The sequence below is a fragment of the Rhineura floridana genome, chromosome 22 (assembly GCF_030035675.1).
Source record: "Rhineura floridana isolate rRhiFlo1 chromosome 22, rRhiFlo1.hap2, whole genome shotgun sequence".
Taxonomy (NCBI): Eukaryota; Metazoa; Chordata; class Lepidosauria; order Squamata; family Rhineuridae; genus Rhineura; species Rhineura floridana.
This window is the reverse complement of record NC_084501.1, coordinates 15,151,798-15,163,396: the sequence shown is the minus strand read 5'-3', so window position 1 is coordinate 15,163,396 and position 11,599 is coordinate 15,151,798. Positions and strand designations below refer to the sequence as shown.

Here is an 11,599-nt window from a genome sequence, read left to right as displayed (position 1 = left end):
AACAATATATTTTGTATATTATTTTCACTAATAAATGCATGGGTATGTGCAATTTACCCTAGTATATGCATACTGAATTTTATGTTTGTATACATGACTTGGCTAGAGAACTGCATTGCAAAATCTGGAAAAGTGTGAATTTCAAAAGATGTCTGTGTTTCATTTCTCATATTGTTCCGGAAAGTGTGAATTAGGTAAGTTTGCTTTTAAATGAGAACTGAATCAAATATTGAGAAGGAGGGGAGGCTGATAGCATGCCTGCCTATGACAGTAAAGGTGTCAAAGCAACTCCAGATGTGTTCTTTTTTTCATCCCTGATGATCACCATCCGATCTGCCAGCTGCGTCAGCAGAGTCAACATTCCCCTGGAGTGTTCAAATTCACCTCTTCCTGGTGATTTAGATGCAGGGCAGAGATAACCTGACTTCAAAGGCGTGGTTCTCAGCAATTTACAGCAAAGGTTCCAGAGTGCGTGAATCACTCAAAAGTCCTGCAAAATATGATATTAAGAAGAGGCTGTTAACTAGGGTTTCTAAATCCCAGTACGAAATAATAGCTTGGCCCTTTTTTAAACAATAAAATAAAAACTTGCTGATGGGCCTCATATCCACTCCTATGTACATGCTTTGAAGCACAGATCAAGAAATATTGCTAGGTTTATAATTCACAGGATGGATCATGGTGCAGTGGTAGAACTTCTGCCTTGTCTGCAGAAGCCCCAAATCCAATCCCTGCATCTCCAGTCAGGGCTGGGAGAGACTCCTGCCTGGGGAGTGGCTCCCAGTCAGATGACCAATGGTCTGACTCAGTGTAAGGGAGATTCCTATGTTTCTCCCCCTCCCCCATTTCTCCACCTTTCTCCTTTTAATGTTTGTTTGTTTGCTTGTTTAGTGGATTTCCAATCCACCCTTCACCATATGGGCTCAGAATGGGTCATCACAACCACATCGAAATGCAACATTAAAACACGTTAAAACAATTTGCCTTTGAAACTGAATTCTGTATTTTCCTTTTAAACTTATATGCATGCAGATGGAGAGAGGGCACATCTGTGTTATATATTTAAAGCACTGTTATGTCGCTTTAAACAGTCATGGCTTCCTCCAAAGCATCCTGGGAACTGTAATTTGTGAAGGGCACTGAGAGTCATTGGGAGACTCCTATTCGTTTCCAAGAGCCATAATCTCCAGAGTGGTTTCACAAGCAATCCTTCTTCCCAGGGAACTCTGGGAATTGTGGCTCTGTGTGAGATATGGGGGTGTGTCTTCTAACAGCTCTTAACCTGGTTGGCCACTGTGAGAACAGGATGCTGGACTAGATGGGCCACTGGCCTGATCCAGCAGGCTCTTCTTATGTTCTTATGTTCTTAACACCGTTAACAAACTGCAATTCCCAGGATTCTTTGGGGAAAGCTATGACTGTTTACAGTTGTATAACAGTGTTCTAAATGTCTGGTATGGATGTTGCCACAGAGAGCAATGGGCAGATAGATGGACGGATAGGCAGATGGGTTGTATCAAACTCCTACTTAGAGTAGACCCATTGAAATCAATGAACTGGAGTTAGTAATGGCCATGGATTTTAATGGGTCTATTCTAAGTAGGACTTAAAAAAACACACACAAGGGGACAATGAGGAGATAATACACATGTCAATGCCACATAAAAACATAACACTCATGCTGGATCAGAACAGAAGACCCTTCCTGCATTCCAAAGTGGCCATCTCAATAGCTCCAGGCAGCCGGCAAGCAGCGCCCTAAGACCATATCCTTCTTTGGCATTTCCTTCCAGCTTCTAATATTCAGAGGCATGCTGCTTCTTGGAGGCTCGAAACTGAGATGTTGCAGCTGTAAGATGCGGATAGACCTATCCCTTCACGTTGACCAAGTGACCCATCACCTTCGCTGCATCTTTTGGGGACAGGCACTGAACTGTGGTGCATTTGTCCCAGTTCTAAGGTGGTGACAAAGTATGCTCTCCGGTGCTAGTCCTAATAACAGAAATGGATGGATGAGGCTAATTTAGGTTCACTTAATTTCAATGGGTCCACTCTGAGTAGGACTAACATGAGACACAACTCAATTCTGATCTCATTCTGGATGCATAAGAAGAGACTTGCTGGAGCAGACTGAAGACGTGTTTTAGTCCAGTTTCCTTTTTCTCACAGCAGCCAATCAGATGCCTCTGGAAAGCCCACAAGCAGGGAACAAAAGCACCAGCCCTTCCCTCTTGTTGTTTATCTTCAGCATCTCATATTCAGAGATGCACTGCCTGTGAAAACGAAACTTCCTTTTGACTATTGTGGATAATAGCCATTGATAAACATCTTTTCATCATCTCATCCCCGGAGGAGGTTCTGCTTTGATTTATATTTAATATGCAGGCAGTATCTAGATGTGCCTATATTTAGACAATGTTATTCTATTAAGTATGTATCCTCACTGGGGAACACTTGTCTTCACTGGGAATCACTTGCTGTTAAATGGTATCAACTTTACAATGGAGCCTGGCCACACATGATGGTGATGGCACAGTCATTTCCTGGCAAGCCCCCAGACCATATGAGGGCAAATGGACTGGGTCTCAAGGACACATAGTTTGGCCATCTCTGATCTTTGGGGTTACCTGGTGCTGAGGAAGAAGCCCTGGGCCTCTGATGCACCCTTGCTGTGCTTCCACCCAATAAATAAATAAATCTAGACTGCATGCACACCGTACATTTATTTCACCATTATTCCACTTTAGACAGTCATGGCTTCCCCCAAAGAATCCTGGGAAGTATAGTTTGTGAAGGGTGCTATTAGGAAATCCCCTATTCCCCTCACACAGCTATAATTCCCAGAGTTCCCTGGAAATAGGGACCACTCGTGGAATTGTCCCCTGCTGGGCTCCTGCTGGGAGGAAGGGAGACAGACAGACAGACAGACAGACAGACAGACAGACAGACAGACAGACAGACAGACAGACAGACAGACAGACAGATAGATAGATAGATAGATAGATAGATAGATAGATAGATAGATAGATAGATAGATAGATAGATAGATAGATAGATAGATAGATAGATAGATAGATAGATAGATAGATAGATAGATAGATAGATAGATAGAAACTGAGGGGAATAGAAGCCTCCTCACAACTCTCAGTGCTCTTCACAAACTACACTTCCCAGGATTCTTTGGGGGAAACCATGACTGTTTAAAGTGGAATAATAGTGAAATCAATGTATGGTGTGAATGTGTCCTTAGCGGGGTGGAGGCTATTCCAGAAAAAGTGCATTCTCACTACATACATAAAAAAAATGTTGCAGACAATCTACAAAACACTACAGTTGTCATAGTTTAGATTTAGCTTGTGGCATGCCATGGTGCTGAGTTGTATTGTGTCCATTGCACATCCTGATCAACACATAATTAATGTTGGGAATTCACTACTGCTGCAAGAAGGCACTGATGGCCACAAGCTTTAAAGTGGATGAGACAGATTCATGGATGAACATAGGTCTACCAAAGTTTAGGATGGATGGATGGATGGATGGATGGATGGATGGATGGATGGATGGGTGGATGGGTGGGTGGGTGGATGGGTGGGAGGGAGGGATGGGTGGGGGTGGGGGGAGGGAGGGATGGATGGATGGATGGATGGATGGATGGATGGATGGATGGATGGGTGGGTGGGTGGGTGGGTGGGTGGGAGGGAGGGAGGGATGGGTGGGGGGTGGGGGGAGGGATGGAGGGATGGAGGGATGGAGGGATGGAGGGATGGAGGGATGGAGGGATGGATGGGCTGAAATCAATTATACCCTTGCCTGAAGAATGGTACAATCATATCTGATATGGTCCTCCACTTCTACTGAGCATGCAACTACGGGAAGGATCTACATGGAGCAGTGTGAGAGGAAGGGGGACCCCCCGCCTAGTCTTCCAGATTAGCCAAATCAACCCTAGTAATCAATGGGGTGACAGATGTTGCAAATAGATAGAAAAACATATAAAACTGCTTTATACTGAGCCAGACCATTGGCTCATCTAGCTCAGTATTGTCTGCACTGACTGGCAGTGACTCTTAAGGGTTTCAGGCAGGGTTCTCTGCCAGCCCTACCTGGAGATGCTGGGGATTGAACTTGGGACCTCCTGGTCCATCACTGACCTACAGCCCTTCCCCCTCACAACCATGTATACACTGTTCTTAATTTTAAAAATCCCAAAGCAGTTCATAAATCACACTGTCAAATGAACAATGGAGCAAAATAAAACCACAAAACCTTAGAACACCAGCAAGTCAGCCATCCCAAAGATGGTTCTACAAAACAATTTTTTCCCTCTGAGGCTATGGATGACAAGCTCAAGAACCACCAAAGGCCTGAGTGAAGAGGTATACTAATGCAATCATGATTAACAGCTCATCTCTTGGCCACAAATAATGTGAGCAGAAATAATATAGTAAGGATTAGTAGTAAACCAAACGATGATGAGGAAAATGATGCATAGTCTTAATGGAGTATCATCCAATTGTAGAAGTCCACATGCAACCTACTGGGATTTGCCAACTCTTTCCGGGTAGATTTCATAGGACGATAGGTTCATCCAGTTCAACATGACCAATGATTGTCCAAAATTTAGAAGTGGCCATCCACAGGTGGCATTAAGTCAATTCCTAGCTCATTAATATGAAAAGGAACAAGACGGTGTTGACAGGCATTGCATGCTGAGTTAACACTGAGATGCCTTTGATAAACTAATAGCTCCAAACAAGGAAGGAATTAACAATTAAAACAATTAGGATGTTGCTTTAAGTGAATGAGTGCAGCCTAACTGGGGTGATAATTAATTAAAATTTGAAAATCTCATCCACAATTGATGCCTCATAATTGAAAGACTATCCCAGAAATAGTATAAAAGGAGAAGGCACCCAATGTTCTTCCAACATCATCACTCAATTGCCATCCTTCAGAAATCCAAGTAAGTCCTGTTGTGATCCATTCTTTTGGTGATCCTTCAAATCTCTCTTTGATTACTGTTGTTTTCCTCATGTAACAATGGTGGTTGGATCTTAGAAAAGCATTCTTTGAACCTGCCTTTCTTTAAAACCATTCCTTTCTTGGTCCTTGTTTATTTGAAAATATGTTGGCTATAGAGTAGATGGTGCTGGACTCCAAGTCTTATTGGCGTCAATCAGCATTGCCAGTCACTAGGTATGATGGGGGTTGTAGTCCAACAACAACTTGATGGCCATAGGTCCCTGGCTTATGCCTTAGAATAAACAACTGAGAATTCCAAGCTTGGATAATATGGTCATGTTATGCTTTTATATTGTATAATCTTGGGGTGAATATTCAGTAGCATTTGATGACTTTGCATCTTAATTTGTTTGTTTGTTTGTTTAAATTTATATCCCACCTTTCCTCCAAGGAGCTCATGGCAGCATATAAGATGTTCCCCTCCCCCTTTGATCCTCACAACAACTATGTGAGGTAGGTTAGGCTGAGAGGTGGTGACTGGTCTAAGGTCACCCAGTGAGCTTTATGGCTAAATGGGGATATGACTGAATCTTCTTAATACTCTGTTTGGATCAAACTGAGATAGTCATGCTTATTAATTTCAGTATCCTGGTTTGGATCAAACTAAGACAGCCATTCTCATTTTAATTTCTGTGGGTCTACTTTGTGTTGGGGATGGGGAGAAATTCAATTCAGTTCCCTTTGAAAGACAAATCTATGAAATCTGCACCCTCCAAAACAACATGAGAACCAGAACCCAACCATCCTTTGAGATGCACACTAATATGAATTTTGAAGTCCACTTCTCCAACCACCCAGTGTTTCCAAAAATGTATATGCTAGGGGGAAGTGTGCATAAAATGCACATTACTGAAAGTAACCCTCAGATATGTTTTATATTAGGGAAAATTGCTTGCAAAAACGTTTTCATTTGTCCAAGCTGTGTTTATTAGGAGGAATGGTAATGGACTGTCTTCAAGTCAACCCCGACTTATAGCGACCCTATGAATAGGGATTTCATGGCAAGAGGTATTCAGAGGGGGGTTACCATTGCCTCCCTCTGAGGCTAGTCCTCCCCAGCTGGCGAGGGCCTGCTCAGCTCGCCACAGCTGCACAAGCCAGCCCCTTCCTTGTCCTCAACTGCCAGCTGGGGGGCAACTGGGCTCCTTGGGACTATGCAGCTTGCCCACGGCTGCACAGGTGGCAGGGCACGTCACCCCTGAGCCACTCGCTGTGGGGGTGATCTTTAGCTGGCCCTTGACACCCAGGAGACACAAGCGGGGATTTGAACTCACAGACTCTGGACTCCCAGCCAGGCTCTCTTCCCCACTGTGCTCACACACTAAAATGTGATCTAATTTTAGAAGGAAAAAATTGCAAATTGCAGAAATGTGGAGAATGGAGTCTAAGATTGGAAAAATGAGAATCTGAGAGAGCCAAAGTGGGAAGATCCTTCCATCCCCACTCTGTGCATAACTTCATTGGCTACAATCCCCTGCCCTCAAATGTTGATAGACTACAACTGTCATCATACCTAACCTTCGGTCATGCTGGCTGGGTCTGATGGGAGCTGGGGTCCAACATCTGGAGGGCTACAGGGAGAACAGATGAGTCTCACAAAATTTCTCAGTAGGCTTCGAAGTTCTTCTAGGTTGCCACCAAACCTTTCCTTGGACAACATTCAAAAGGAAGGAGGATCCATTTCCGAGGAAAATGTGGAAAAGAAATTCAAAGAAAGCCAAAGGGGTTTTGATAAGAGTGTTGAAATGAAATAATCCCCAGAGATTTGCTCATGTGTCATTTTATATATAAACCCAAATGTCAATAAACAGGCAGAGAAAATTGGCCTAGGAGATGAAATTATTGGGACGGACGGATGGACAAATATTACTGAGGCTGTAATCTTGCATCCCCTTACTTGAAATCAAGTCCTACTGAACTTTTAAGTACACATATAATAGGTTATATCCATATAAATCCTACTCAAAGTAAACCTATCAAAATTAATGGATCCAAGTTAGCCAGTCTGTTATTTCCAATGAGTATACACTGAGTAGAACTAACATTGGCCACTATCCATGTTATTGTACTATTCACAGGGTGACTTCATTCCAACATTCAACCATTCCTGTTGAATGTTGCTCTTCAGCATCAGAAGTTGATTTTACCCTATGTTGTGTTGTTTCAGATCCAAATCCTCTTTCAGGCAAGATGAGCTCCTTCAAGTACCAATCCTACTGTGACCCATGTGATTACAGACCCATCTCCTCCAGCAGCTGCTATGGAGGCTTCGGGCGTGGATCTGGCTACAGCTCTGGAAAATCCTATGGAGGCTTTGGCAGCAGAATTCGCTATAGCTCAGGGAGCTGCTATGGAGGCTACAAGCTAGGAGGTTATGGGCAGGGCAACAGCTGCATATCATCTGGCTATGGAAGTGGTTATGGCAGCGGGGGTTATGGCAGTGGGGGTTATGGCAGCCAGGGCTATGGAGGTGGCTGTTACCAGCCAATAAGCTATGGTGGCTGGAGTGGCATCCAAGGATATGGACGTGGTTGTTACCAGCCAATAAGCTATGGTGGCTGGAGTGGCAGCCAAGGATCTGGGCGTGTTTGTTACCAGCCAATAAGCTATGGCTATGGAAGTGGTTATGGCAGCGGGGGTTATGGCAGCGGGGGTTATGGCAGCCAGGGCTATGGAGGTGGTTGTTACCAGCCAATAAGCTATGGTGGCTGGAGTGGCAGCCAAGGATATGGGCGTGGTTGCTACCAGCCAATTTCCTATGGTGGCTATGGCGATGGCGGGTATGGTTATGGCAGCTCTGGTTATGGTGGCCGCTCTAGCTGCTATCAGCCATGCTATAGTTATGACAGCATCTGTGGACCCTGCTAAGCCCTGGAGAGGACTTCGAATGGCACGTGAGGAGCCAAGAAGTGCGGATGCAACAAATGCACAACTAAGCTTGCCAGGCATGGGTTTCAGAAACGTCGAACCCTTGAGAATCCTCGCAGGAATTGGTGGACCCTCAGCACTTCTGTAAACCAATCCTGCACCTGCTTCAATCAAACTGCCCTCTGCCTGCAACAAATGATTGTTTCTCTAAAGGCAGGCCCAGTGATTTCTGCCTTTTGCTCTTATATTTCCTAAGCTTGACAATAGAGACGTCTAATGTTTTACTCAGATCAAACCTGAACGTTTTGACATGAAACAGCCTGGTTTCTGCTCCCAAATTCAAACAAGCAAAAATCAAACAAACAAATAAAAGCTTGCTTTGCATCATAACTCCAGCCCTCTGGTTTTGTTATGCCGTCTGTCTCTGATGTTTGGTTCTTGCTACACACACACACACACACATGCAAACATACACACACATCCGTACAAAGAGAAAGTCAATCTGCCCAGCATTCTGTCACACTTGAGTGTGACCAAGGAATAAAACATAGGATATGTGGGTGAAGGAGGGGAAGGGCTGTAGCTCATTGGGAGAGCATCTCAAGGTCCAGGTTCAACCCCTGGAATCCCCTGATAAGGCTGGGAGTGTCCTCTGCCTATGTGACAGCTAAGCTATGGCCCTCCAGATATTACCCGACTCCAACTCCCATTACCCAAAGCAGCCAGCATGGCCAATGGGCAGGGGAGATTGGAGTTGCAGTTCAGCAACATCTGGAGGGCCACAGCTCCCCTGCCCCTGTCTTATAGGGTCACTGAGATCCATAGAACAAAGCAAATGGGGTTTCCAGGGTCACACTATCTCTGGTGCCGTAAGTGCCCCATACTTCCTTTTTCAGAGGAAAATTATAGTGGTGCAGTTGTGGGCATAGCCAATAGGCCAGCCTTTCCCAACCGGTGTGCCTCCAGATGTTGTTGGACCACAACCCCCATCTTTCCTGACCATTGGCAATGCTGGCTGAGGCTGATGGGAGTTGTGGTCCAACATCATCTGGAGGCACACTGGTTGGGAAAGGCTGCAATAGCCAATGAAGGCTGGTCCATTGGGGCAAATGGGCCACTGCCCCACTAACCCCAACCTGCCTTCCTGCCTACCTTCTGCCATCATATTCAATGCCACAATGACTTGCCTGCTCCCCCCAGAGCTCAGTGGTAGAGCATCACCCTTGAATGCAGAAGGTCCCAGGTTCAGTCCCTAGCATTCCCAGGCAAGGCCAGGAGAGAGCCCCGTGTGGAATCCTGGAGGCCACTGCCAGTCAGGGTAGGCAACACCAAGCTAGACGGAACAGTATGAGGCAGCTTCCTATATCCCACCCCATCTATCACAAGAGATGGAACTAACGATTCAGCCATGGCTTTGTCACACTGGCACACTCTTCCGTTGCCCAGTTGAGGTTCGGATTGTCCCATAAACCACAACGTTGGAAGGCAAATGAGTCCTCTAATGAGAGTAAGAGGCATCCTTATTTTTAATGGCAGCAAGAGCTTTTGGAGCTGAAGATTAGAAAGGAATGGAAGGATCCCACAGTGGCTGAGTGGCAAATTATGCGGTCGACTTTAATTAAAGGTATTAAATTGGCACATTGGATTACGATTAGAGAGGGAGGAAGCACAAACCACTGGAGAATAACTTATTCAGATTATTATGTTTAATTATGGGGGGGGAAGTAAAGTCTAATCTAGTTGGAATGCAGTGGACGAAGTTTATGGACTATGAACCACTGTTTATTAGGTTCAGACAACACACCAAACCACGTAGAAACAAGAAACAGAAGAAAAAGTTTCCATACTGCACAGGAAAAAATGTTATTTATTTATTAAAATATTTATTGGCCACATTTTAATTTTTTTTTTTAAAAAAATAGAGCAGCGTGGTTTATAACACACAAAATTGTTAAAACTGCCAGTAAAAGCATCAAAGCAACAGTAAAAATAATATAAGAATAACTCAATAAAATCTGACTGGAGTGGAAGCCAATCTGAATAACACTATTTCCAATAGATGACTCAAAGGATGATTCCTGCATTGCCTCTGCTGGCCATCACTTCCACAGGACAACCTAAAGGCCAAACAAACGTCAGGGACATGGAGAACCACAAAGAGTGGCCTTCAGAAGTTTTCAGTGAGCGATGTGGAGCATAAGGAATCAGACAGTCCTAAAGGTGCTTTGGGCCCAAGTTGTTTAGGGCTTTGTGAAGAGGGTAAGTGGCAGGGAGTTCCAGAGCTTTGAGACACCCACCAAAAAAGAGCTCTCCTCTGTTGCCCAGTCAACCATGACATTGGGCAGGGGGGAGGCTACCTCGGTGCCTTTCAGACATCAGAGCCAGACACCCATCAGCCCCTGCCAGCATTGTCAATGGACAGGGACGCTAGCAGTTAAGAACATGAGAACATAAGAAGAGCCCTCTGGCTCAGGCCAGTGGCCCATACAGACCAGCATCCTGTTCTCACAGTGGCCAACCAGCTGCCTGAGGGAAACCTGCAAGCAGGACCCGAGTGCAAGAACACTCTCCCCTCCTGCAGTTTTCAACAGCTGGTATTCTGAAGCATACTGCCTCCGACTGTGGGGGCAGTCCACAGCTGTAGTCCAGCGATGACCAGAAAACACCAAGTTTGTTAGTTTGGGGGCATGCAGGAGAGTCTCTGTTAGAGGTTTCAATACTTGGGCAGACCCACACTGGAGGTGATCCTCCAAAAGACAACTGGCTTGGGAAGAGTAAAGGTTGGAGACTAGGGGAGGAGCAGTTTACCAGAACATAGAAAGCTGCCATATAGAGCCAGATGGTTGATCCATCTAGCTTAGTATTGACCGGTGGCAGCTCTCCACAGCTTCAGACAGGAAGCCTTTCCCAGCTCTACCTAGACAAGTTGAGGGTCAAACCGGGGACCTTCTGCGTGCAAGGTAGATGCTCTGCCATTGAGCTACGGCTTTTCCCTTAAACATAATAGTAAGATTCCGGTCCTCATGGTTCTCAGTAAAGGGCTGATTTATACAGAGGCACAAGAGTTGACCTCGCAACACATCAGACAGTTGGTCTATCAAGATTAGTACTGTCTACATTGACCACTGCCAGTCTTCAGATGGGAAGCCTACAGATGATGAAGTTTGGACCTGGGACCTTCTGCATGCAAAGCAGATGCTCTCCCATTCAGCAACAGTGTTTCCCCTGGAACATTAGGGATGGAAGGTTCTGCTAATTTTGTTTCTATCAGTTTCTATTTTTTCCCCCAATTCTAATGTCAGTTCTCCACATTTCTGCAGGAATTTACATTTTTTTTAAAAAAAAATGCTCATGAAAATTCTTCAGATTTTAGTGCAAATTTATCCTAATAAGCACGTTTATGAATGCAGATTTGACAAATGCCCACATTTCTGCAAGCAATTTACTCTAAAATAATGTTAGTTTTCACTCGTGTATTCATTTCTATGCATACTTTCCCCTTATATATAAGGAGAACTTGGATCGCAAAATTCGTGTAAGTGCAAATTTCGAAGGATGGCTGTGTTTCGGATCTCATTTTGTTTTGGAAAGTGCGGAATTCAGCTTTACATGCAGACTGAATCCAATTTCTGCCCCGTTTCTACAGCCTTTACTCAATAGGTTCAATCCATGTGTCTGTGCACAACAGCAATCCTACCTAGGCTAGGCC

At 44.7% G+C, this 11,599-nt stretch overlaps 1 protein-coding gene across 2 annotated transcripts; it reads left to right on the top strand.

Moving 5' to 3' along the window:
* The first annotated feature begins 4,864 nt into the window (after positions 1 to 4,864).
* LOC133374601 (keratin-associated protein 6-2-like) lies at positions 4,865 to 8,280 on the top strand. Of its 2 annotated transcripts, none has more exons than XM_061605671.1 (2): positions 4,865 to 4,963; positions 7,190 to 8,280. In XM_061605671.1, exon 2 carries the CDS (start codon positions 7,213 to 7,215, stop codon positions 7,888 to 7,890), a length of 678 nt encoding a protein of 225 aa, XP_061461655.1. In that variant the 5' UTR covers positions 4,865 to 4,963; positions 7,190 to 7,212; the 3' UTR covers positions 7,891 to 8,280. The 2 variants fall into 2 exon arrangements, with proteins under 2 accessions (XP_061461655.1, XP_061461656.1); XM_061605672.1 differs by lacking the exon at positions 4,865 to 4,963 and adding an exon at positions 5,421 to 5,475.
* Positions 8,281 to 11,599: the final 3,319 nt, after the last annotated feature.

What these genes read in the sequence shown, in the direction of transcription:
- LOC133374601 (XM_061605671.1), top strand. Translation starts at nt 7,213, where the DNA reads ATGAGCTCCTTCAAGTACCAATCCTACTGTGACCCATGTGATTACAGA.